This window comes from Leopardus geoffroyi, chromosome E3 (genome assembly GCF_018350155.1).
Source record: "Leopardus geoffroyi isolate Oge1 chromosome E3, O.geoffroyi_Oge1_pat1.0, whole genome shotgun sequence".
In the NCBI taxonomy this organism is placed as follows: Eukaryota; Metazoa; Chordata; class Mammalia; order Carnivora; family Felidae; genus Leopardus; species Leopardus geoffroyi.
The window spans coordinates 37,043,168-37,071,138 of record NC_059340.1 but is presented as its reverse complement, the minus strand read 5'-3'; the positions used below and the strand labels follow the sequence as shown (position 1 = coordinate 37,071,138).

General features: G+C 42.8%; 1 protein-coding gene across 20 annotated transcripts in view; it reads left to right on the top strand.

Moving 5' to 3' along the window:
* RBFOX1 (RNA binding fox-1 homolog 1) overlaps positions 1–27,971 on the top strand; it is a 2,066,775-nt gene that overhangs the window by 482,644 nt on the left and 1,556,160 nt on the right. For all 20 annotated transcript variants that reach the window (XM_045461768.1, XM_045461754.1, XM_045461744.1 and 17 more), the window contains one exon: positions 7,954–7,986. In XM_045461768.1, coding sequence (XP_045317724.1) covers positions 7,954–7,986 — 33 coding nt within the window. The remainder of the gene's footprint in view (positions 1–7,953; positions 7,987–27,971) is intronic.

Sequence of the window (27,971 nt, the reverse complement as noted above, 5' to 3'; positions counted from 1 at the left end):
TTAGGTACCTAGGTAGTTGCCATTACACAAATGTTACAAAGCATTCTTTTGTGCCCCAAACTTTTGCTGTATTTCCAATGTGTGATTAGGAGAGATTCCCAGGAGCCAAGAGCTATTGGGTCAAAGAGAAATAAGAGTTTTAAAAGATCTTTATCTATATTTCCAGATTTCTGAGCTAAATTTGAAAACAGAGCCATATTAGCCTTTTTAAACTTTGTAGCCTGACCTCAGAAAGCAACAGGGGCTCTCTGCAAGAGACACAGATGGCAGCGGCTTACCCCCAAAGATTATAGGATCTGGTGGGAATGGGCTCAGGAAGCCCCAGCATCCCCTCCTGACACCAGCCCAGCCTCCTATGTGCCTCATAATTAAGCTTCAGATAATGTTTGCAATCTCTCAGTGTTTTCCAGCACGTGTCAGGGTGACTGATGGGCTCGTCACAGCTCAGACAGCCATCATCGTAGTGCTGTAACTACTTTAACCTTCTTAACACACTAACTTCAAGGGCAAACCAAGGGCAGAGATTTGTCAGCCCCTTCCTGCTCAGCCTCCCTACCATGGACGGCCTTTTCCTTTCCTCTCCCTGCCCTCCATCCTCTTGCTGCTCTCAATATCATCCACAAGATAGACCTAAGGCAGTTGTTTAACACCATAAGTAAAACTATTCTTAGGTTACAAGCTGCCAGAATTTTGAAGCAAATGCATGTAAATATTTCATTTCTGACACTGAAAGTTATTAAGAGAAACCTTGTGCATTTTCTAGAAGAATTTTAAGAGACGTTTATTCATTGGGCATGTCTGGAGCCTGTGGAATTTGTTTGGGGGGGGTGTTGAATATCATCTGTGAATGGGCTCTTTCCTTTTTTACACTTACATTTGAAAATCTGGGCTGAGTTATGGTGCCTCAGTGGCTGGAACCAAGTCCTGGGCTAGAAGGGAGGAGAGGGATGGCAGGGAGAGAGGAAGCTGCTTGCTTTCAAAAATACCCCTTTGGGTAGTCTGTTCACTGGCTGTTCCATGAAGTGCAGTGAAGTTTAAAATACCAGGTGTTAGGATTGCTGCTGTTACAGTTGCTATACCAAACTCATTGAAATGACAGCCGTCTTATCTCCAATTCCAACTCCATACCAGACATACCCATGAATCCACACCAAAAAAGGCAGTGAGATAGAGTTTTGCGTCCATTTTCTGAATGAGGAAACTGAGGCTCAAAGAAGTGAAGTTACTTTCCCTTGGCCATGCACACAGATTGTAAATGGTAGAGCAAGGATTTACAAAGCCCAGGGATTTCTGATTCCAGAGCAACCCATATACATTTTGCCAGCTGGAAGTCAAATTGAGCTCACCGAACATCTTCACTTGACAGTAAATCTGGAGTATTGCATGTATAAATGCACAACGAACAGCACAGTGCATGTGGTTCTGTGAAAGGAATGATAAACCCACCATTTACTATGTGCCAGGGACCGTGTCAAGGGCTTTGAATGTATGTTTTTGGTTAATTCTTAAAATGATCTTACAAAAACACATTTTCTATTTTGTAAGCGTACAATTACAGGTTTGGAGAGGATCAGTACCTTTTCTTGTGATCATCTGTTGTTGTGTGTCAAAGTATCCTAAAACCTAGTGGCTCAAAACAGCATCCATTTATTATAGCTCAAGATTTTTTGAGTCTGAAATCCAGGCATGGTGTGCCAGACATGAATTGACTGAAATTTCTTGGTGGCATTCGTCTGCCAGATGGATAGCTTGGAGGGTCCAAGATGGCCTCTCTTATGTGGCTGGCATTTTGGCCAGGGAGGCTGGAAGTTTAGGCTTACCTGGGACTCTCCATCACAGTGTCTCAATGTGGCTTCTCCCAGGGGCTTCCGGGTAGTTGAACCTCTGACATGGCATCTGGGGGCACTCAGAGAGGGTTGCCATGGATACTAGCGGAAGATGTCAGTCTTTTATGGCTGAGCCCAGAACTGAAATAACATCCCTTCTGCTCTAATCTGTGGGTCAAGGTAGTTTTAGAGCCCGCTCATATTCATGGGTTGGGAACAAAGACCCCACCTCTCAGTGGAAGAAGTACCCAAGAACATTTGGCCAGTTTCAATCACTACATGTGCCCAAGATGACATATCTGGAAAGTGGTAGAAATAGGTATTGAACCCAGGACTTAACTCTACAACCAGCCTTAGAGTCCCTAGCATCCAGAGAATATGACCATTGCAGGTAGAGATGCCAGTGTTTACTATGTAAGAGATAACATAAAACCAACACCACCATGGGGAAGAGTTTCTCTGTTCCCAGTTTACTGAGAAGTAAACTCTCAGATGAGGGAAGTGACCTCACTGCCACTCAGCTGCTGAGTGGCAGGAGCCCCATTTGTCTTATTTCACAGCCCATGCATGTTTCTGCTTCATTACTCTTTGATGATAGCACCTGAAGGTATTCTGTGTACACCAGTGAAAACAACCCAGAGACTCAGTGAGTTCAAGTAAAGAGTTGACTCAATTTGGTGAAGAATTCAAAACTCGTTGCTGGCCCCATTGGTCAAGGTGACTGAAATGTTTCCTGTTATCCCAGAATAGATCCTTAGGATCATATCTGAATACAAAGGAGTGCTGAGCATCTCTTATATTTGAGAGAGGGCCAAACACGAGGGCTGAGATACCTCCTCAGGTCTCTTTCAGAGGAACAAGCTAGGTCTGCTATAGATACAGAAGGTCAGAGGATTCTAAGGAGAGAGAGAATGATCAGTGTCAACTTGGAGAAAAGCTGAATTCTGAGGGGATCTTTTGTAGATATTGTGGAGTGAGCAGTAAGACTGTGTGCTCATGCAGCTTCTTTGCTGATGGTCCCTTTCTGCTTATTCAAGCAGAGGGAGAAAATAAGAGAGTGGGTATGAAGGACGGGAACAGCTTCAGTCTCAGCTTTGGTCTCATGAACCAACCAGTGAGTTTCCTCAGTATCAAGAGGATACCACAGAAGATCAGGGTTTGAGACACCTGGCTCGTGCACCCAAGAGGACCAGGTGCAAAGTGAGGGGAACTTAGCACCAAGAGACTGAATTATGCTGACAGAATTAATCGTGAGGAGAAGTTGGAAGAGATTGGACAGAAGTGGATTTTCTATCAGGGAACCATGCAGAGAGGTCTTGAGCAAGGCAGTGATGCAGTGAAGAGGTGTGGCCAGGCCTGCTGGCTCTGCTGTCCATATTCTCCTCTTTGACATACAGACTGATGACATGTCCACACCCCCTTGCCATTGTATATGGCCACTTGACTGAGCTCTAGCCAGTAGAATGTGGGCTGCAATGCCTGACATTTCTGGGTCTGGTTCCTAAAGACCACCATTTTGTTCCTCCATATGTTTTCCTCCTCCTGGATGGCTAGTACGAAGATGACCATAGTGACCATGGAAGCCACATATTAAAGATGCAGAGCCTCTTTCAGCTTGAATCCCTGGATGATCATGTGGAGGAGAGCTGGCCTGTAATGTTCTTCCACCTGGGACTATTACGTGGACAAGAAACGAATACCCATTGTGTTGAACCATTACACATTTGGTTCTATCTGTTGCTGCAGCTTCCATGTCCCTAGCAAATATACGAGGCCTGCACCCATAATTTCCCCGAAAAATCCATTGTGCTTCCATGAAGGTATAGAGAATCCTAGAGACCTGGGTTCAGTTCACTGCTGTACCAGAAAAGTAATTTGACTTATTTGGTCCTTTTCTAGATCCATTTAAAGTGAGCTCTATGCGTTGAATCAGCTAATAAATTATTTTGTGTCCTTAAGCTATTTAGAGTTGTTTCTATCCCATGCTTTCAAAAAAATAGTTTGGAACAACAGAATCCCAGATGGTATTTGGGTATCTCAGACTCAGGTGCTTAGGAGAGTAGGTGGGTATGCCTGAACAGTGATCTTCCCTCAATCAATTAACTTAGTCCTGCTATCTACTCATCTGTGGGAAGACCTCGGAGGGAATCCATTATCTACATTGTGTGGGCATAATCCGTATATGGGTTTTGAAGACCGTTTTGAAGTCTGATCTGTGTTCAAACCCTGCCTCTGACACTCTATAGTGTGGAAGGGAGCTTAGCATTCCAACCTCAGCTTCCCTGTCTGAAAATGTAGCAGGAGAGCCTGCTGCTAGAGTTGAGGTGAGGATCTCGAGGTAATCATGTATGTCAAGTTCCTAGCACAAGCAAGGAGGAAACCCTTAACATCAGCCTTTTCAATTTCAAACACTTACAGAGAAATGGAAGAAGAGGAAGGAAATGATTAAAGGATGGGAAATGGCTGGAACAAAGCTTTAAGGAGTGTCCTGCCGGGAGTTTCCGGCAAGCCTTCTGTGCCTTGTTAGGGTACACTGAATGGCTCACCTCAAACATGGCTCTAATCATATCAGGCCCCGCCGGAAACCCTCTGATGGCTGCTGCTGACAAGATAAAAGCCAAAAGCCTTCACCTGGCACTTACAGCCCCTACAGATGAGCCTCATTCATCCAGCTGGCTTCTGCAGTCCATTCTAGGTGCCTGACATACCACAGCAGATCACAGACGGGCCCCTAGGTCTGTGGGTGCCACATTCCTGGATAAGCCCTGAGCTATGTGTTTTAGAAGTGAATCTAACATAATTAGGACTATAAAATCAACCTCCCCTCAGTGTAGTATCGAGAGGGTTCCAGTAACTTTCACCATTTGCTTCTTCTCTACTTACCTGATAGGTGGAATTATAAATCCTAAGTACTATTTGTCTCCATTTGGCCAAAAGCCACACCACTCCCTATCAATGACCATATGACCCAGTTCCTACTTTGTCATATGAATGGTGGAGAGAGTTGGGTTTAGTTCACTCTTCAGTGAGAACAAGAAACTCAGCATATTTCTAAAGTCTTATTAATATTGAGGCACCATAAAGCTTAATTTTTATCCTATTTTATTTTTTTAATTTGTTTAATGTTTATTTATTTTTGAGAGAGAGGGAGTGAGTGCGAGTGGGGAAGGGGCAGAGAGAGAGAGGGAGACACAGAATCTGAAGCAGACTCTGGGCTTTGAGCTGTCAGCCCAGAACCCGATGTGGGGCTCAAACTCAGGAACCGTGAGATCATGACCTGAGGTGAAGTCAGAGGCTTAACTGACTGAGCCACCCAGGCACCCCAATTTTTTATCCTATCTTAAATTTATGTTTATTTTGACAAGTAATATCTGGGTACATTCTCACTGAAAAAATTTCAAACAATTTGGAAAAAGAAAGTTCCCCACAACTTTTTTCAACCCATCAATTACCAGTCAAGTTCCAGTTTCTTCCTCAGAGGTAGACCTTTGTTAGCTTAATGAGTATTCCTCCTAGACATTTTTCAGACATATATCTTTGTGCGGGGAGGCAGGGAGGAGATGAGGAATGTATAATGCATGTAGACTTGAGGGTTTTTTTTAGATTGGTACAATTTTGTGTCCTGTTCCCCATCTTTTCTTTTTCATTAATAGCATGTGCTGTCCAGTTTTCCATGTCAGAACACTACAAGAGACATAATATTCTAACTGTGTGTAATATTTTACAATATGGATGTACCATAATTGGTTTGGCTTAGAGGATCATAAATTTGGAGTCCCCAACAGCTACATCCAGACTACATATGTGCTTTGTTTGGCCAGAACCATAGCTACCCTGTTTTAAATTAAATCCAATGGATTCAGGTAGAGTAGGCAATCTGATTTCCACACAGGCCCCACCATTCCCTATTATCTTACAGGCAGCCCACTTTATACATTTTGATTAATTCCCTGACCCCTGCAGGCATTTGAGTATTCAAACTCAGTGTTTTAGTCATTCTTTCATTTGTGGATGTTTAAAATTTTTTAGAAATGTATTGTTATCTTGAACAATGCTGCAATCAATAGCTATATCGATGCCTCCCTCTATATATTTACCTAAGGTAGATGTAAGAATTGGATTTGCACAAAATCAGGAGACATACAGGTTAGGAGACACACACTAAAATTATAAAGTGGAGAAAATCCAGGTCAGCTGAGAACTGTGTGGTCCAAGTGCTCCGTGAAGCATGGAGAGAGGCATACTGCTTAAGACCTGTAGCTGCTAAATATCATGCTCCCCTTTCATATTCCCACTGGTTTTTAGCAGGGAAATACATGTCTCTGCAGGTGTACACACACGCACACGCGCACACACACACACACACACACACACACACACACACACACGAGATTGTGTAGCATCCAGAGCATCTGTGGCCAATTGCTTGGGAATCAGCTCTTCTCCCAGCCCCAGTTCTGAAAGGGCTCCAGAGCAGAGGCCAGGAGCAGAGAGGCTCTGAGCTCTGACATTGATTACACCTTGGAGCGTTTCTCCAGGCCTGGCCCCTGGATTCATGGTTTGGCAAGCTTCAGGCCATGGCTAATGGACTCTCTTGGCTGAGGTCATTTGAAGGCTGGCCTCCCATTTAGGAGGCTAATGATGCGTGAAGCTGCCCACTGGGCAGCAAGTAGCTCTGTCTGAGCTACTTCTGGGCCTAATGTTTAGATGAGGGCTAGACTTGATACCTTGAGGTGAGCGTGGGAGAGGTGCTGCTGGGAGCTGGGCCAGTATGAGCTACAGGGACTGGTCAGCTAATTTAGGAAGACATAGATTCCTAAGCATTTTGTTGGAGTCACAACTGTGAGCTAGTATTGATCAGTATCTTAGTGTGGGCTGCCATAACAAAATACCATAGCCTGGGTGGATTAAACAACAGAAAAATTTATTTCTCACAGTTCTGGAGACTGGAAGTCCAAGGTCAAGGTACCAGCAGAGTTGGTGTCTGGTGAAGGCTGTCTCCTTGGGTTACAAATGGCCTCCTCCTATTTCTGTCCTCATATAGCCTTTCCTTACTACATACAGGTGGAAAGAGAGAGGAAGGAAAGGGAAGCCAGCTCTTGGTGTCTCTTCTGATAAAGATACTAACGCCATCAAGAGGACCCAACCCTCGTGACCTCATCTAAATTGAATTACCACCCAAAGGCCCCATCCCCAACTATCATCACATAGGGGGGTTAGAGCTTCATGAGTTTTAGAGTGACATAATTCGGACCATAGCTGTCTGGTAGGAAAATATGGCTGAGTTTGGTCAAGTCAACCTTGGATATGAGATAGAAAGTTTCAAGATAGAAAGCAGAAAAAAAAAATCCTGTGTGCCCCTGGAGAGGAGACCCTAATAGGCTTATATGAACAATGGTGGGTGGTGTCGGAATCAAATCCTTTGGTAGAGAATGGGCTGTGGGTAGGACCCTGAAAGTCCATATGATGTTATCTTGGGTTTTAATTTAATTTCCCCTACTTAATAACATTCTGGGCTTGGAAAAATTAACTTTTTAAAAATCTCATGTTATCATCTATGAAATGGGAATAATAAAAGTTGTCCTGGAGATTAAATGAGTCAGACAGTAAATGTGAAGTTGGCACAATGCTTTATTTTACAATATTTTGAAGCATTTTGAAAACAGAAAACTATATTTGCTGTAGTTTGTAGTTTTACTTTCCCATAGCACCGATTTGAAACTTTAAGCAAAAAAAAAAAAAAAAAAAAAAACAAAAAAAAAAACCCTCAAAAATGTCTTCAATGCCTTTGCCTTTCAATGTTCATTTAATCATTATCAGTGCACGGGCATTGCACACAGCCCTCCCCCTTTTTTTTCTGGCAAGATGGTTATAATGTGTTGAAAATATTAATTATCTTCTTCACCTTATACCCAGGACTGGAAAAACAAATCTTGTTGCTGTGCTTGGTAGAAGAAAAAGTCCCTGTGTGTGTGTGTGTGTGTGTGTGTGTGTGTGTGTGTGTCGCACTCATTGTCCCCTTGGGTCATAACAAATTATTGATGCCAGTTCCTTTAAAAAGACAATTAATCCAATTACCTTCTTGTTGAATCAATACTAATGTCTTTTTTTTTTCTTTAACTTTCAGGTTTCGACAAGCCTGGCTGCCAGCAAAGCTGAGGTAGGAAATGTGGTTTTGCTATCTCTTTGGAGGACATTTTGATGTGGTTTTCTTCTGTGATGCAGTGAAATAGGTATCCTAGCTGTGATCTTCTCTGTGCAGTCTCCTGGTTGTTTGGATGGGGTGTTGTTAATTGGCTAGTTTCAGTGGTGCTGTGTTTGGTGTTGAAGAGGTATGTGCTGAGTAGTCCTGTAAAGGTGGTTTGTGGTTTCAAAGTCAGGTGTCCTGTTTGATTCTGTCTTGGTGACTTCACAGTCTGTCTGTATGTACACATTATGATTCCAGCTCCATTAAGATAAGCCCTTTCTTTGGCAGCGAGACCTCCTTCTGTCTTTGTGCTCTTCTCCCATTTTCTCTCTCCTCTTCCTCTCCCTACTCATCCTCTGAGGCACCAAGGGAACTGTGGCTGGTGCTGGTAAGTGATAAAAAAAAAGATACTGGTCAGAGGTCACCAGCAAGATGACCATCATTGGGACTTGTATGTGATGTCATTTAATGAGTATCTCCAAAATATATCCAGTGCCACAGGGCACTCAGGCTCCTAATCCCAAGTTATTGTGTGGGTAAAACAAGAAACATTGACCTCAGCTCAGGAGCCTGGGTTCTTTGTGGCCTTGTGCATCACTGTAACTTCTGAGACTCGCCCTCCTGGTGTGCCCAATGAGGATAATAACATCTCCTTTGGATCCATAACTTGGGTGTGGAGGCAGATTCTGTCATGGTTCTACAAAATGTAAGGGGAGACCATTGCCAAATAGTGGAAGCCCCAGGTGAATATCTGCATCCTTGGATGCAATAGTTTGGTGTGCAAAAGTTTTCCAGGAACTGATGTGCATTGGTGGTGTAAATGTTACTTTGGATGCCTAGTGAGGCAGATATTTGGGAAGCAGATCATTTGGAGGGTAATGGAGTGGGAAACAAAAGGAAGGGGTGGAGGTAAGGAGCCACTAGTATCACCTGCTTTCCATGATCTTGTGACCAATGACTCAAGCCAGTCATTTACCTCCCCAAACTTAGTTTCCTTGTTTTCAGAATGAGAATGATAATACGCATCACATGAGGTTTTTGAGAGCATTAAAATGGCATTGGCAGTGTTTACTCTTTTAGTCTGCTGTAACTAGAAATCTACTTTTTGTGTATTCAGCATGAATATATGTAAGGCTTTACACGTATCATCTTATAAAATCCTTATGAAATCTTGTGATGTACACACTATTATAATATTTATTTTACAGAGGATTAAATGCAGTCTCAGAAAACACAGTAGCTTTCCCAGTCATTCAACTAGTGAGTGATAGAGCCAGGATTCAAGGTAGGGTACAAAGTTTTGGCTCTTAACTGCCATGCTATGTGTCTTTGTTCAGGCTGCTGTAACGTGATCACATAGAATGGGTGGTTTAAACAGCAGGAACTAATTTCTCACAGTTATGAAGGTTGGGAAATCCAAGGTCAAAGTGCTGGCAGATCTGATGTCTGGTGAGGATGCTCTTCCTGGTTTGCAAGATAGCCACCTACTGGTTGTATCCTTGTGTGGCCAGAGAGCAGAGAGAGGAAGCAAGCTCTTCTGTCTCTTCTTAGAAGGGCACTAATCCCATTCATAAGGGCTTCACCCTTATGATCTGATTACTCACAAAGGCCCCACCTCCTAATACCATTGTACTGGAGGTTAGGATTTTAACCTATGAATTTTGGGAGGACACAAACATAAAATTCCCCAACACTACATAAACCTGGTGCATAGTGGGTGTTCAGTAAATGTCAGCAATGTCAATCCTTAAGGCCCAGTCCTGCTTTCTAGATCATACCCGAATGCCTGTCCAGCCTCTCTGGTCAGCACCACGGACAGCTGCCTGTTTCTTGTGACCTTCCGTCTTGCATTCCCTTAAAGGGTCTCACATTTGTGTCCCATTTGGCGATTTAAAACAAACAACAATAAAAACACCTTTACATATGTTATCCTTTTTCAATTTCACAGAAATGGCATATGGGAAGATATTGTTCCTGCCATTTTCAGATTTAAAAATGAAGTTTTAATGATCTGGTAATTCCATGCCTACTTGTGTGCCCAAGAGAAATGAACGCTTATGCCCAGCAAAAAATGTCCACAGGAATTTTATCATAGTCAAAAACTGTAAACAAACCACATGTCCATTAATAGGACAATAGATAAATAAACTGTGGTATATCCATGCAATGAGTACAAGACAGAAATGAAAAAGAATTTTTATATATCTATGAAACAGCAATCTCAGAAACATGTTGAGTGAAAAAAATGAGAATGACAGATTACACTGTGATTTTATTAACATGCATTTAAAACCAGCACTCCTCTCTGGTGATAAAAGTTAACAATAGTAGTTACCTCTTGGAGGTGCTGACTGAGCAGAGGCTCAAGAGAAGTTCTTGGGATGATGGAGATACTCATCACCATTACCTGGATGTGGTTACACAGGTAACCAGCACATGTAGAATTTATAGAGCGCCATGTTAAAATTATGCACTTTATAGTATGAAATTTGTATACCAAGAGGAGGAGGAAGAGGAGGAGAAAGGAAAGGAAAGGAAAGAAAATACAAACATTAAAAATATAAAACAGGATAATGAAAAAAAAGGATGATCAGGTGGAAAAGGTGGGATAAAAGTGTAGGAATGCTCAACATATAGACAAAACTGTAGATCAAAAAAAGCCGAAATTCACTCACTCATCCCTTCCTTCCTTCCTTCCTTCCTTCCTTCCTTCCTTCCTTCCTTCCTTCCTTCCTTCCTTCCTTCCTTCCTTCCTTCCTTCCTTCCTTCATTTTTGCTCCAGATTCTATTTCCCAGATGGAACACGTTTTAAAAAACACACGAAACTTTTTCTTTCTCCTAACCATTGTTTCTAAGACTAAATTGTAATTGCTGTAACCTGATCATATTTTTTGCACTACTGCAGGGAGGTAACCTTTCATTAATTGAATTTCTAATGGCAATTCATCAAAGCGAGCGATCACCGTTATTTAATGCATGATCCATATTCATGGCATGTTCTGTTAGGTAAATAATAGTGGCTCTGGGAAGGTGCTTCTGTGAGGTCTTTTCCTTCTCAAATGACTTTCTTTTTTCCTAAGTACAAACAGTTGTAATTTAAGCAGAACAAACCCCACCTGTGGAGGAGTCATTGGTTAAAGGGAGACAAGAAGAATTACAAACCCACAGAATCAGTGAGAATGAATGGCTTTGCCAGTTCCCTTTCTCTCTACAGATTGACAGTGAATATGTGAATAACGTTTGCTAAATCTGGACTTTGAAAACATGACAGCAAGCTGTTTGTGCCAATAATTTTTCATGGCATATGCCACCCCTCCCCGCACCACACACAGTTTTAATAAGATGGCACAGGGACTATTGAGAAATGTTAAAACCCTGCAGAGGAAAGAGCTTTATCTTCTGACCAAATTCTGCCCAGCAATGTTTATGACAGCTGAAGAATTTATCTTAAATTCCCTCTGCTAGCCGCAAAGCACATGGCCCTTTGTCTCTGAGCAGCCTGTAAGAACCAAACTAAGATGTCACATACATAATATAACAGATAAATGGCCCAATTTCCATGTCCACATGATGAATGGAATGCAAGTTCAGCACACACATATTTGCACATTAATTGGCCCTGCATGGTTCCATTTTGTTCCTAAGTTGCTACTGTATGTCTCGTGGTCTCCTTCCCCTTCAGAATCATTAAGCTTGTTTTATCGCACAAATGCATACACATTTCCCCCCTATTTATTGTCACGCAGCTTGCCCTGCTGAGAGAGAACCAAGTAACCTGGGCATAGCCGTCGGATTGCAAATGCCTACATCTGAGTTCTCTCCACCACCAACTGCACATGAACACAAAGATCTGAGACCCAGCCCCACAGTTGGTTATGCTGACAGGCAAACAAAGGAGGTTGCAAGCGAGGATGTTTGGAAAAAAAATCATTTCTATTCAGTTAGCAGTTGGTTTCTTGCCTCACCTTAATGATTTCCTGTTGATAGTTTAATGGCAATATAAACCCAGTGGAAGGCCTCAATTTTGATAAATTGGCCTGCTCCTATTTCATGGCAAAGGAACCGGACTGAGATTGATTGATATTATAGTTTTGCCATCCCAAATAATTGCAGTGGCCAACAGTGCAGGTGGTAAAGCCCAGGGGCCTTCAGGAAACGTAGGTAGAACCTCCCTCCCACTAACCCTTTTTTCCTTCCAGAAGGAAACTTTATCCCAGGCCAAGGAATCATTTATTTTTCCTGTCTCAACCCTGAGTCTCAGGGCTTCAGAGCCCTGTAAGCGCTCTGGCCCGTGTGGGGAGAAACCAGTACTTTGAAAAGGGACTGAGTTTCTTTGTGGGCAAAAGATCAATCCTGGCCATTTCAGGTCACCTGAGAAGCCAGAATATTTTATAAAGGAAAGCTGAGCTATTGCATGGACAAGGTTACAGTGCAAAGAACGCGAGCGTTGAAGTCTCTTCGATGATGTGTGAATCATGAGTCCACATCTTACAAGTCAGGTGCCTATGGGCAAGTCACTTGCCTGCCAAATAAGTTTCTCATCATTAAATTGGGGAAAATTAAACCACCCCAAAGATTGGTTTGAATTTTAGAGCTTGATAATCTAAATGCATTGCCTAAGATAGGATCTGTCACAAAATAAATATTCAGCATTTATTATTTTATTTCCTCACACAACTCCTGTCTTCTATCTATTGTATTTTATCTATTCTATAAAGCAAGACAGTGTATAAATAAGCTCATTCAAAATTTACTTTGAGACCTGTAACTTTGAAAACTTGCTGTGAAGGTTTTGTACCATGGCTGACCCAGACCCTAGCCAGGCAGAAGTTTAGTTACATGGCTTAATTCATATTAGAGTTCATGGCCCCTTTCTCTCTACCAAAAACAAGATCCACTTGAAGATTAGCAACTTTCCAATGGGCACTCTTGGCCTTGTCTGATTTTACCTAATTACACTTTGATAGTCCTCCCTGTCCTTGAAGCCAGCTTAAAACAATATCTTACAGAACCTTAACAATCACCTGGCTTTAATTCAAGGGCCTAGAATTCTCAGTTGGAGATATTGTTGGCATGTTTTTAATTTGATGGATATTTGACAGCATTTATATACTAGGCACAGCACTAGGCACTGGACACATATAGAACTTTGATGTGCAGTCACACCCGCAAAGAACACATGTTCCAAAGTGGGGTGGGAGGGTTATATCCTAAATCCTATGGTCTCCATTGTTTTCACAAGAGTGAAACTCTCTCCTTAAGCTGTACTCCATATTTGGGAAGTTTTGAATCTGAGTTCAAATGTCAGTGAGTTAGATAGGAGCGAGGTATCTATGGAGGCTTCCCATATAAAGACTGGAGCCTTGAAAAGTAAATTAGGTCATCATCTAGTAAAGAAAAGTGGAGAACATGAGAAAAGGTACAGATGGGAAAGAGTTCGCATGGTCAAGGAATGAGCATTAAAGGGAGTGTGGGAGCAGCAAAGGAGAGTGGAAGTGATCATAGTGAACATGCAGAAACCAAGGCCAAGTATCCTCACGCAAGTCAAAGAGGAAGAGGTTACACGGAAGAGGTGAGGGTACTGAATAATTCACTAAGGTCAAGGAGAGTGAGCACTGGACTGATGGCACTGGGTTTGGCAAGTATACAATCCTCAGTGTTCTCAACAACAACCTTCCCATTGTAGGTTGTGGAAATAGAAGTTAGATTTGGTGGCTTAGGGAATAAATGGAAAGAGAAGACACATAAGCACAATATATACCAGCCTTTCAAGGGCCAAGTGACTGAGCCAAGTGAATGATAGCCTCTTTGATGCGAAGGAATTTTGAAGATGGCAGAGGCTTGGGTGTATTATAGCCCTGGAGGACAGGCCTCAGAGGTTATGAGGATAGGATCAGAGCATAGATGGGGTTTACCCACTGATGGTGACCAAAGTATCCCTGAAGGTATGTGCTTGGATCCCCATTGTGTCACCAGGGCTCAGCACCTGTGCCAGAGAACTTTGGTATTAATGGGACTGAAAAAAGGACATTTTTCCTCTGTGACATTGAGAAACAGAAAACGGAGAGTAAGTATGGATAAATTTGAAGGAAGAGAAAGTGAAAGATGTTATGCCTGGAAGCTTTCATTGTCCCAGCGAATAGTAGGGGAAAATTTATGTGCTGAGAATAAGGGGAGCAGAGGTAAAATTGGTGGTTAAAGAGGAAAGATAAGCAGAAGGAGGGAACATGATGGTGGGAGGCTGATTGATTAGGGAGTTCTGTCTGGCAAATCAGCATGGGTAAGCATCTGAGCAGGAAGAGGAACAGGAACTGCCAGCAGCAGTACTGAGCACCGTGGCTGTCATTCACTACATGCGTAGCGAGTGCCAAGCACTGTGTTGTCTTCCCAACAGTCTTTAAAATGCATGTCACTGTCTACGTTGTACGGAGAAGGAAACCAACACTGAGCGGTGGTGTAGGCTGACCAAACTTAACCAAAGAATTAAACAACAGGGCCAGTGTGTGAATCAGTCTGTCTCACTGCAATGCTGGGATTGCTTCCATTGTGAACATAACTGTTGTGAGGATGTAGTGTGGAGTTCAAACCCCGGTTCCGTCATTTCTTACCTCTAGTCCCTGCTAGCGGCAAAACTCAGCGAAATTACTTAACCTTTGCATGTTTCATTTGTCTTCCCCATAGAATGAAGATAATTAAAGAATGAACCTTATAGCTTTTTTGTGAAGGTGAAAAGGCATAATATAGGGTATGGAAGGCAATTACCATATTACCTAATGCATAAATAGCTCTTAATATATTCCAGTCATCATAGTTGTTTTTATTAGTATCATTGGGAGCTCATTCTAAGCCACAATAGGAAATAGCAGAGGAGCCAGCTAGAACCAGTTTGTAGCCTCTAAACCAAATGGAAGCATTAGTTCCAAAGCCTTCCAAAAACACCTTACTCCATGGAAATTAATTAAGGGTTCCTGGAAAAGGTGAGCAATTAAAAAATTCTCTTTCCATTAGTTTTATCAGAAAAAAAAATGGGTGTGAGTTTTTGAGGATGAGTTAGAAGGATCTCATTATTTGCATGTTGCAATGAGTTAATGAAGAAAAGTAAGTAACCAAAGCGGAAAAAAAGCACATTTTATAGACCTTATATTATTAATTTAGCCCTTACAAGAACCCTATGAAGTAAATACAATTACTGTTTTCCTGTTTTACAGATGAGCAAACTGAGGCTCAAGGTAGTTAGTTAAATGAGTCACAGAGGTAGCAGGAGGAGGATCAGGAATCACATCCATGACTGTTAGCTGAGGTGACAAGGAGGGGAAGGAGGGGAAGCTAGAAGTTACCTCTCATCTCTTGGAAGCAAAGTTTGGGCTTTTCAACTCTTGAGAGAAAAATCCAGTCTCTCCTCTTCTGAATTTTCTCTTCCTGCAAGCTTTCACAGCCGCAGCTCAACCAACCTCATTGACTCTCTGTTTTAAGATTTTGTGAGTGTTCTGTGATCACAAAACTCATTCCCACACCATGAATTATTTCGTACAGTTTTGACACCATTTATTTCCATAGCATTATACATTCCAACCTTCTGACTGTTTAAGATCAAAAGATGTGCTCCAGGCTCACATTTCACTCTCGCTCTCAGATGCAATCCACTAAATTGGACTGAACAGTGGAGGCTCCAGCCTGTCATAGTCTGTAATGTTGCATAATTCCAAGGGCTCAGCATGTTTTATCAATGGTGAAGGAGAAATGGACTTAGCCACAGTGGGAGGGCTTCTGTGGAGGAGATAGGAGAAGACTTGGAAATAGCAGCTGAAGGGCATGTTCAGAAGAATGTTGGGATGTTCAGAAGCACCCCAGGGGGGTAGGGAGTTCCACTGGTTGACTGTGGAAACGAAGGACAAGGGCAAAGATTAACAAAGGGTCATTGATGAAGGAGGAGGTCCAAGTAGGCAACTACTTAGGTGTCTGGAACTGAGCAGACTTTGTATACATTAGCAGATGGACCTCTTTGGGGTCCATGCATTAAGTCAACAAACTTAAAGAGCATCTACTATTCTATAGCTATACCTTTAAACCCTGGTCACTTAAAATCAGTAAGACATTTTCCTGCCCTGAAAGAGCCTGTAATCAAGTTTAATATGTGGATGGGTGAACAGATGTTTTTAGCAAAGTTCTAAAGTAGAGCAGGGATCACGGAGAGAGTGAACACCTACATGGGATGATCAAGTCTCCTGGGACTCTCGAGAGACTTCCAGAAGAGGTGAGGCTTCCTTTCCCACCCATCCATGTGCCCTAGCTCTAAGATCATAATGAGGTATTGAAGACTCTATACCTGGGTACCACACCCTATGGCATATTTCAGTCATCTGGAACAAGTCTGAGAAGCAGCAAAGAGACTGCTCTGGGTTGACTATGTATGTGAGTAAGAGGAGAATTGGAAAGTCAGTTGGACATGTAGATTGGCATGTGATAATGGGACATTGGAAGGGACTCTTCATGATGGTGATAATGGTGGGTGCTAGTGGTGGTGAGAACAGCCAACATGTGTTGAGTGCCCACTGTATGTGAGGGAGAGTGCCAAACATTTTACATGGACTACCTTGTTTGTTCCTTCCAACAAACTTGGGTGGATGAGTGTTAATATAACCTTCATGTAATGGGTGAGAAAACCAAGGCTCACAAAAGTTGATAAGATCCATCCAAGGCCATATGGCTAGTAGACAGAATTAGTACTTGCTTCTAGGCAACTTGCCTTCTGAACTAACCGCCCAGCTAAGATGGGGGAAGCAGACTTCAAAACCCCTTTGGGTTAAAGTCTGCATTGCTCAGCACAAACCTCTCATGACAAACGATGCTCACACACTTTGGAGAAACCTCATGACTGTGTCTGATTCTCGGCACTAATGTAGCTTGACTTGGGGCTGATATCTCACTTATCTGACCAGAATGACAATTAGGGGGGGAAAGAGTTATTGCTATTCCGGCTTCCTCTATTGAGCTATGAATAAATGATGATAGCTGTGAAATAGTGTGGTGTTTAGATCGTTTCTGGTAAATTAAAAAAAATAAAAATTGAACAAAGTGGTAATCCATGCAGCCATTTAAATAAGAGGAGTGGAACAAAATTAGTAAACTCTTTTAGTGTCTTTCTGGCCTTGTCATTCTAATGTAATTAGTCTGCAAAAATATTAATTAATACTCAAACAGCTGACACGTTTTACATGTTGATTTGGGATGTGTTAATTATGTTTTCTACTTTGCCCTGTTACTGTCCTCAGTAGCAGCATAGGCAGAATTCTGGTCCTAAGGCCCCCTCCTTACAGATTGGCAGCCACGTAGATACTGAGAGCCCACGTGCAGTGCTAAGAGCTACTTGTACCTTTGGGAAGAAGGAGAGAAAATGCTGTATAGAAATGTTATGTTAGTGGTTTTAGCTAATATGGGTGCTGACTGCAAACACAGTATCCCAAGAAGGTTTCTTGAGTTCCAATGAGTCACTGCTGTTCTGGGTCAGCAGGGTTTTCAGATAGTAAGCCAAAGCTGGAAAGAGGGACTGCTGAGCACCTTTCCTTGAATTGCATTCAGTCCTCATACTGGAATCTTCCCAGATCTTGCAAACGGATTGCATACACCTGTACCGGAGGAAGGTGCTGAATTTTTGGCGTGTCTCATGGCAGATCACCATTGCCATGATTAGGGGTTATCGTCCTTTGCTCTGTGGTTTTCTTAAACATTAGTCAGGAGAGGCTAGGCTGTGCTGAAGTCACAGGTGAAGCAGGAAGTCTCAGTGGCTTGCCCATCAGAGATTTACTTCTCGCCCATGCTGCATGTGCAGTCAGCATTGGGTGACTCTCCATGGAAGGATCAACCAGCACAGTCTGCTTCTACCTGTGGCTGCCTTGTGTCAACACACACCTCTGCCATCAATGTGGCAGGGAGCTAAAGAGAACACGGAATCTCTCTTGTGTTTTTCATCATCTTAGTACACAAATCAGATACATCACTTTCACCCACAGTCTGCCACCTAAAACTCATCCCACGGCACTTATTGCAAGGGCTCTGGGGTATGTGTGGAGCACAGGAATATTCCATAAGAATTAAATGCTTGCCCCAGTGTGATAATGATGACGGTAATCATGTTGAGTGTCATCCCAACCATTGTGTTTTACCAAGCCCTATACTGTGGCTACCTGCCAGGTACCTGTTTTGTACTTTCTTTCAACTCCCTGTCCTTCTTTACATCATAAAGAAGAGGAAGGGGAGGCTTGGTGGGAGTGGGGGTGAAACTTACTCATTTATAGTCATACAGTCGGTAAGGGTCCAGCTAGGATTCAACTCAACACCAGAGCATCTGATGGTCTCTGTCTCCCAAAGTTTTTGGTAGTTTTCCCTGTGTGGCATTCTAGGAGGAGCAACCAGGAGCAGCCCTTAGTACACCAATGAGGATTCAGGGTAAGGGTTTGTCAAGTTTCTAAGGCATGAGGTGATTGCTGGCTCAAGTTTGTGCAGAACCTGTTACTTCCAGCCTGTGGATTCACGTTGCTTGTCATATTTGACTCTTGGAGTAATTTTATGGAGCATTTGGGAAGAATGTGGTTAGCTTCTGTTTATAGGCACAGGACCAGAGGGCTCAGAAGGACACATGTCAGAAGGCACCCTGGTAAACACGTCCCTGGACTCCTGAACCAGCCTCTGTGTGTGTATGAGATTGAGGGTCCTCAAGACCCTTGACCAGGGACCTGTTACCTTTTGGCATCTGGGGAGAACTATGGGCTTCTTTGCAGAATAAAGTCTTAAAATACATGATATAAAATACTTAAGATGACTAAGGAGACCATTTATATTGAAATGCGTTTACTAAAATAATGTGATCTAGCAAAATTGTTTTCTTTATAATGCATTAAGTAACAAGCAAGTCTAGTAATTACTATAATTTTGAAATAGCAATAACCATTATGATGTTTTGAGGTATCTGTGACAATTATAATGTAAAGTGACTAAAAAATCTGTTACTTCTGTCAGTGACAAAGTCACAGGTACTGGTGTTACCACTGTGATTTCTTGTTCACATTTATAATTAAAGGGAATGCTGGTAGAAATTTAGTTTTATTTTTCTTATCCAAGTTTGTGGCCCCACTGAGCTCTATCTAGGGGACTCCCTTGTGGGTCTTAGAAGCTTAAAAACCCAGTTCATCCTTGGCTCTGTTCTAGGATGGACCCAAGGTCATACTATGGAAAAGGTGAAGTTTGATTGTAAGACATCCACCCACTTATTCTTTCCCACCTTTGTCATGTTATCCAGGACCACTGCCTGGTTTTGACCCTCAGATCCTTCTTTCCCACCAGAGCACATGTGGCATTTCATAGGATCAGAGTTTATTAAAGGCTTACATTTTTTTCAATACTAGATACTATGGTAACACTTTATACCTATTATTTTATTAAATTCTGGTATTCTATTGTTATACATATTTTACAGAAAGGAATAATGATGGTTAACATTTATGAATACTACTATGCACTAGGCAGTCGTCTTCTCACAATTTATACACTAAAATAACAATGATTACTATAATAGCAGTTGTAGCAGCTTAGACTTATGTAGTACTCCCTAGCTGCCAGACTTATTTTGTTCTAAGCATTTTGTACATTTAATTTAAATTATTCCAGACCACATTCCTTTCAGGTGAGTATTAGTTACTCCTATTTTACAGAATGGGAAGTAGGTGCAGAGAGATTTAAAAACTTGCCCAGAGTCACATAACTATGAAGCAAGGCCTTAAATGCAGATGTTCTGATTTTACAGTCCGTGAGATTAGCTAATAAGTTCGACTGTTTTGATTTTACTTCATTAAATGCTCCTTAGAACAACTCCAGAAGTGGATGTAATGTTTGCCCCATTTTATAGATCAGGCAGTTGAGGAACAGACTGATGAAGAAATGTAACTCGGAGCTGGCTTCATTCAGGTCAAAGACGGAGCAAGAGAAGGGCGCCTGGGTGGCTCAGTCGGTTGGGCATCCGACTTTGGCTCAGGTCATGATCTCACGGTTCATGGGTTCGAGCCACGCGTCGGGCTCCGTGCTGACAGCTCAGAGCCTGGATCCTGCTTCGGATTCTGTGTCTCCCTCTCTCTCTGTCCCTCCCCCCACCTCAAGCTCTATCTCTGTCTCTCTCAAAAATAAGTAAACATTAGAGAAAATTTTTTTAAAGATGGAACAAAAGATATTGCCGGTCATAGTCCAGGGAGCTTTTATGGGCTATGCTTGGAAAAGTCATACATCACTTCTTCCCACCTTCCTTTGGTCAGAACTCAGTCATATGGTCCCAGTTAATTGCAAGGGAGGCTGGCTGTGAACCCTTAGGGGAAATGAATGGGTTTTGGTAAACTTGGAGTTGTCTCTACCACAAGCACTAAGCAAACCTCTATAAACTCATGCCTCATGCGGAGAATCCATCCACACCAGAAGCACGATTGGGGTGATGCATCTGGGGTGTGTAACCCATGCCTGATCCACAGTCCCCTGTGATTCCTGGACTCAAACTTTAGCTTGCCTTCTCTGAGGCACCAAGTTCCAGTGTTGTTCTTCAGAGTGGCCTGTAGGCTGAATTTGACACAAATACATTACTGCAAATTAGAGAACGTGAAAAATCTCATGCTGTGGGGATTTGGTCTCTGGGTCTATTTTTAAAAGTCATGAAGAGTCTGCAAATGGAGTATTGTCAAATAGAAAACAGATTAAAATGTACAATAGTTTATTACTATACATTTAAATGAATATTTAAAATGTAGTCTTAATTTTTTTAAAGGAAAATGGTTGTTGGCTTTTTCCCCTTTTAGTGTGGTTTGTATTTTTAATTTGAATGATTCAGCCCCTGCCTGAGGATCTTCTGCTCACAGTCTCCACATGTGGCCAGTTTACTGTCCCATGATTAGGCCCCCTGGGCAGGCGAGAGAAATGGATGGTTCATTCCTGTATCACTTGGTACCATGCACGATATTCCCTCTATTCTCAGCTATCTTAGGTTATAAATCATAGCCTCACTGTAATGATTTTTGTTTTGGAGGGAAGAGAAAAGATGGGGGAACAGAAACAACACAACATTTAAAAACATATTCTGGGGGCACCTGGGTAGCTCAGTCAGTTACGTGTCCAACTTTGGCTCAGGTCGTGATCTCGCCATTCCTGAGTTCGAGCCCCACGTCGGGCTCTGTGCTGACAGCTCAGAGCCTGGAGCCTGCTTCGGATTCTGTGTCTCCCTCTCTCTGTACCCCTCACCCACTCATGCTCTGTCTCTCTCTCTCTCAAAAATAAATAAACATTAAAAAACAAAACAAGGGGCGCCTGGGTGGCACAGTCGGTTAAGCGTCCGACTTCAACCAGGTCACGATCTCGCGGTCTGTGAGTTCGAGCCCCGCGTCAGGCTCTGGGCTGATGGCTCAGAGTCTGGAGCCTGTTTCCGATTCTGTGTCTCCCTCTCTCTCTGCCCCTCCCCCGTTCATGCTCTGTCTCTCTCTGTCCCAAAAGTAAATAAACGTTGGAAAAAAAAAAAAACAAAAAAAAAAAAAAACAAAAAAAATTTAAAAACACATTCTGCGGGTGCCTAGGTGGCTCAGTTGGTTAGGCATCTGACTTTGGCTCAGGTCATGATCTCACGGTTCATGGATTTGAGCCCCGCATCGGGCTCTGCACTGACAGTGTGGAGCCTGCTTGGGTTCCTCTCCCTCTCCCTCTCTCTCTGTCCCTCATCTATTTATGCTTTCTCTCTCCCTCAAAAATAAACTTTAAAAAAGTAATAAAAAATACACATTCTTATATCAGATGTTTACAAAGTTATATGCATATTAAAATTGGAAAAATCTCCCCACACCCCAAAAGAGAAAGCACACCAATAAAACAACAGTAACAAAAGCACAATTCCGTCCCTGATAATTCTCCAAGTATGAAACAAGGCTACTTGATGACCCTTGTCTTAGCATTCTGTCTTACTGCCCAGGTAAATAGGCTACTGCCAAGGAACATGCAGTCCCAGGTAGGGGTGACAGATACCCACAGTCCCAGTGTGGACTCTACTACTTGTTGTGAGTGAAGGATTTTACCACCAAGTGCTTCTGCTTCTGGAATCTGAAGCCTGTTTGTTTGAGGCTGAGAGTGTGCTGGCTGGCTCTGACAAGCGTGGTGTTTTTGGCCTGGCCATGTACCCTGTTTCTTTCTTGTTCTGAGTAGCACGCCAGTCACATAAAGAAACTGGGTAAGAAAATCACTTTGATTAGTGACTTTCCTGTGGATGTACTTCTTTTCTTTCATATTCCACATTCTGAATATTTTATGAAAATGTTTCCCTTTCCAAGTGAGCTAATGCTGTGGCTTAAATAATACTACTGCAAAGTAGGAACCCTATTTCTCCCTTGAGGGATAACACATAATCTTACTGATGGGAAGAAATGAGCACAGTCGTGAAAAGCCATTGTGTTAAGCACTTGAACTCTGGGATCTGATTAACTTGGATGTGGTTTCCAGTCGTCTCATGACTTGGTGCATAAGCTAACATTTCAACTTCTCATCTACATGACAGAGACAGTCATTGTCACTACCTAATGATGTTGGATGAGGATTAAATGAGATAAAGCAATTACAGTATGGTTTACAGTGCCTGGCACATAGCAAGTTGTTAGTAAATAGTACCTCACTTTTACATTTAAGTAGCATCTCAGACAACTCCAGAGATTCCCTGAAGATCTCTTTCATCTCTTCCCACTCTGCTGGTGAATACTATCCGCTGAAACATTTCATTGTAACTCTGGGGATGAGAGAAATGGATGATTGCAAGGTATTAGTGAATGTTTTTGAGTCTGGTTTTACTTAGTGCCTGTGGTGAGGACAGCTCAAAGCTCACCAAAATGCATTCCTTTTTCTCTGTGGGTTCACAGCTAAACTACATTTGCCATCCTCCTTTGTGCTTCAGTGGGACCATGTGACTAAGTTCTGACCAATGGAAGATGGGCAGAAGTGATATCTAACTTTTCCAAGCATAGTCCATAAAAGTTCTCTAGATTAACACCGGCCTTCTCTCTTGTTCCATCTTTAAGCAGAATAAAGCTGACTCAAAGGCAAACTCTTTAACTTCTCTAGTCTCAGTTGCCTTATCTATAGATTTGAGTACTAATGGTCAGAGGAACAGTTACTAAGAAAGAGCTTGGTGGATGATGGGTGAGGTCCAGGTGTTATAAGAGCTCTCTGAGGAGTCTTTGGTACCTGGGAGGTAAAACGTGGCATCAGCTTGGGGAGAAAGTCTTTCTCCCATTTCACCATCCTCTGGTGCTCCCAGAGTCCCGTTAGCCTCTCCCATAAACAGCTAGGGTTCTGTGAAGGGAGCTAATTTCCCACTTGGGCCCTAAGGTGGGAGAACTCAAAATTGTTGCCTTGAGAGCCTGCATACAAATGATGCCCTATTTTCTAAGTCTGGTCACTGAGGCCAGATGTTCTTGGGATCCTTTGTGGATGAGCATTTTCCAGATGGAGAGGCTTCCAGACCTCCTAAACTTTCCCACTTCTTCTAAGGCGGGGGTGTCAGTAACAGTTTCCCAGGCTCATACGTCTTCTTCCAGGTTCTTCTCTACCACCTCATTGATCTGCCACCATAAAGAGATTTCATACATCATTAAGAGAGCTGTCATATGCATCAACATAATGCTATGTTCTCACCCAGAAGGTCACATTAGAGTCCTGGAGGCTTTTTTAAAACTTCCAGTACATCCACATTTTTCCCCCTTAAATCATCCAATCTGCCATCTTGTGCCCCAAAAGGAAGTTGCCAGTCAAATGGCAACTTGGAAAATTAAGAAAAGCATCACACAAAATGTTAGCTAAAAATGTGAACTTTTGTAACTTAGGAAATGGAGTCAGGGGTGCACAGATAGATGCACATATATGTCCTGCTTTTTCAGAAGCTCCTTGCCCTCCCCAAAGTGACAGGCAGAGTGATTGGGATGTAGCTAATGTCCCCTAAAGGTCCTGGCTTGATTCAAGTTCTCCTTGTTCCCTTTCAGAATCTTCCCCGTGCTAATGTTTCCCAAAGAAATTTGTTTTGAAGCCAAAGTAAAGAAATAAATTATACTTACTCATGGAATTTGGAGGCAGGAAGTGATTTTCTTACTTACACGCTCATTGACAAACATTTACTGGGCATCTGCTTGGTACCAGATGCTCTGATGGGTCCTTTGGTCTTCTGTTCTGACCCCTGGTTATGGCTTTCAAGTTAGGTGGCTGAGGGTGGGGCTTAAATAGTCTTTGAGGGAAGTGCTCTAATGCACATGTGCACAGTACCTTCTGTGAACCCACCAGCAGAGGGAGTGACCCCGCATTTCTATTGCAGCAATTCCCATGTGTGAATTTTTTTCCTACACCCAGCAATTCTCTGACACCAACTGGGTGTCTTACAATTTGCCCAGTTCTAAATCTACCTGGAGGTAGTGCCAGAGCCCGCAGGTGAAGGGTTTAGTCCTACAAGACTGCCCTCCCTCATTCAGATACTGATTGCAAGTTCAGATTGTCACCTGTGCTTCTGACCAACTGGCTGCAGATCAGAGGTTCCAATGCCTTCTTCTTTGGGTTTGATTAGTTTGCTAGAGTGGCTTACAGAACTCAAGGAAACATTTTTCTTACTAGATCACCTGTTTATTATGAAAGGATATAACTCAGGAATGTCAAAAGGTAGTCATAGAGGGGAAGTTACGTGGGAAGGAGGTATGGGGCTTTCAAGCCCTCTCTGAGGTGGCCCCTCTCCCCACATCTTCATTGAGTTCTCTAACCCAGAGGCTCTCCAAAGTGTCCTTTGGGGTTTGTATGGGGGCTTCATTACATAGGCAAGACTGACTAAATCATTGACCATTGGTGATTGAACTCAACCTCCAGTCCTTCTCCTCCCAGGAGGTCTTGGGTGGGACTGCCTTATAATCACATGGTTGGTTCCACTAGCAACCAACCTCCACCCTTAGGTGACCTAGGGCCTTTCCAAAAGCCATCTCATTAACATAAATAACAAAAGACACCTTCAAAAACTGCTGTCCACCCTTAGGAAAGCGTTTTAGGTGTTCTGTGCCAGGAATGCAAATACAGACAAAATACACCTATTTTTTTTATTATAAATTACAACATCACAGCCCGGCTCAGAACCCTGGGTTCAGTCAGGGGTGATGGTTCATCTCCCTGAGTCCCAGACCAGAGCTCCTGGGTTCATGCCCCTCTTGAATGAGTTAACTTTAAGTCTTTGCATCTCTCTTTCCTCATCTGTAAATTTGGGAGGATGGGTGTTTCTGAGCATCAAATTAATACATGTAAACTGCTGAGCTCCATGCCTGGAAGAATAAGGTTTACCGAATATTGGTTATTTCCAGTCAGGAGAGGAGTTCTGTCAAAAGAGCCAGAAATAACGTTTGGCTCATGTATCCTCTTAGAATCGTGGGGAAGCCTATTTTTTGTGGCTGTTTTATATAAAGCAACAGTTCATATTTGGTCACCCCATGCAAATAAAAACTATTGGGTTGCTAACTGGAGAGTGATGCTTTATTCAGACCATTCATTCATTCATTCATTCATTCATTTATATGACCAATAATTCCTTATTCTGTTGTTCCCCAATCTGGGCATTATTGACCCTTGGGACCAGATAATTCTGTCATGGAAGGCGGGTGGGGGGCAGTCTGTGCACGGTAGAATGCTTACCAGCATCTCTGGTCTGTACCCACTAGATGCCAGTAGTATTTCCTTTCCCTTGGTTTTGACAATCAAAAGTATCTTCAGACATTGCCAAAAACTTGCCCTAGCTTGATAATTAGAACCTTAAGAGGACTTTAGAGATGACTCATTCAGAGAGCCTTTGTTCTGTAGAAGTCCCCCATATGAAGCAGCTCAGTCACCTCCTGGTAGCCTGGCCCCACACACCACAGCAGCTCTGGTTAGTGCAACAACCAGAGACGATGCAGCCCTTCTCCAGGTGTCCTGTAGGCCATAAGAGTGCATTGCCTAGATGTCCACCTTGTGATCCTCTCCCCTATTTCTGCAGAAGTGAAAATGTAGGCCCAGAGAAGGGGATCAGTCTACCCAGGTCACCAGACCATGCAACTGAATTGTTGTGCCAGAATTCTGTTTGGTCCCAGTTCTTTGTGTTCTCCTGGCTGCAGACACTTTGCACACCTGGTATGTTACAAAGTTGGAGGGGTATGTGGCCAGTGACATGAGCTCAAATAAAATGGTGGCATTAAGATTTCTGGTGTTCTGAACAACAGAGCAAATACCACACACACGTGCACACACACACCTCTCCAAACTTGTACAAGACATGCAAGGTCTTACAAGACTGGACCCTGCTGCCCTGGGCAGCCTCATCTCAGGCCCATCTCCACTCATTCCCCAGATTCAGTGACCCTCTCACACACTCTCTTGTAGCAAAAGTTCTTCCTGCTTCAAGGTCTTTGTATAGTTTGCTCCCTAGAATGTCCCCTACCTGGTTTTCCACTTGGTTAGCTTTTCCTCATCCTTCCCCAGATGCCATTCCTATTAGTCCATTCCAAAGTAAGTGCCATCCATTATTTTATACGTGAAACTTAAAAAAGTATGGCTTATCACACTTTACATCTTTTTCCCTCATTTGTCTGCTCAAAAACGTGTTTTATTTCATGGCTGTGCCCTGAAAGTATAAACCCCATGATTAATGTTGTGTGTTCCTGCCTTCAACGTTTAGCCCATAGTTGGTAAACACTTAATATCTGTTTAAAATGATTTAATAGAAATTTCAATTTCTATTAATTTAAAAATGAATTAGTAGAAAATGGAATGAGGGACCTGGGTGGCTCAGTTGGTTAAGCATCTGACTCTTCATTTCAGCTCAGGTCATGATCTTGCAGTTTGGTTTTTGAGATTGAGCCCTGTGTTGGGCTCTGTGCTGACAGCATGGGGCCTTCTTGGAATTCTCTCCCTGCCTCTCTCTCTGCCTCACCTCTCAAAAATAAAGACACTTAAAAAAAGAGAAAACTGAATGAATGAATAAATGCACTTACACATCCTTGCCTCGGAACTTGGTGTGGTGGAGAATTCGAACTTCATGAGGTTTCCTGGCCAAGATGAGGATCCTTTCACTTTCCCTTCTGGGCTGTAAATATCTCTTTGCTGGGAATAGTAACCAAAGCCCTGGATTGCTCAAGATTTGTTTGAATAAATTAATCCTCACACACGTTCAATAAAAAAAAAAAAAATGCCGTAATGTATTCATTCATTACAAAAATTTCTATTAAGTACCTACTTGGTGCCAGACCCCATTCTGGGCACTGAGGAAGCCCTACAAACAGATTCCGTGCATGTCCTCACAGAGGGACAGGCACATAATGACAGCTAGCAGAGAGCTAGCACAGAGCAGCACCAGGTGCTGGGGAAGCAGATCCTAGAGGGATCTTGCCAGTTGGGTTAGGGAAAGCCTCTCACAGGAATTTATGTTTAAACTGAAGCCTGAGAGATCAGCAAGTGTTGGCCAAAGATAGAAGCAGCAGCCTGTGTTAAACTGCTAACATGAATTTGAAAGAACTGAACCCATTTCAGAGTGGCCAGGGAGCAGAGAGCCAGGATACAGCCCAGAGTGAGTACTTAATGGAGAACAAAGACCCCATAAATTGTGGCCAGTGTGATACAGCTGCTCCTTTCCCTGTATACCTTTTCAGAAGCTGCAAGGTGGCCCAGGACATGAAACAAAGGGCATGTTGACTGGAGCTCCTGAAAAGACTGTGAACTATAGATCTTGAGCCAACTATGTAGTTCCCTTAGTCATAGGGGAGAGAGCACAAGCTTGCAGTTGAGTGCTGGCCCCAGACCCCAGCTGTGTGTCCTTGAGCAAGCTGCTTTCCCTCTCTAATCCTCTTATCCTCACCAATAAAGAATAACGACACAATGAGTGAACACAACGTCCAAACACT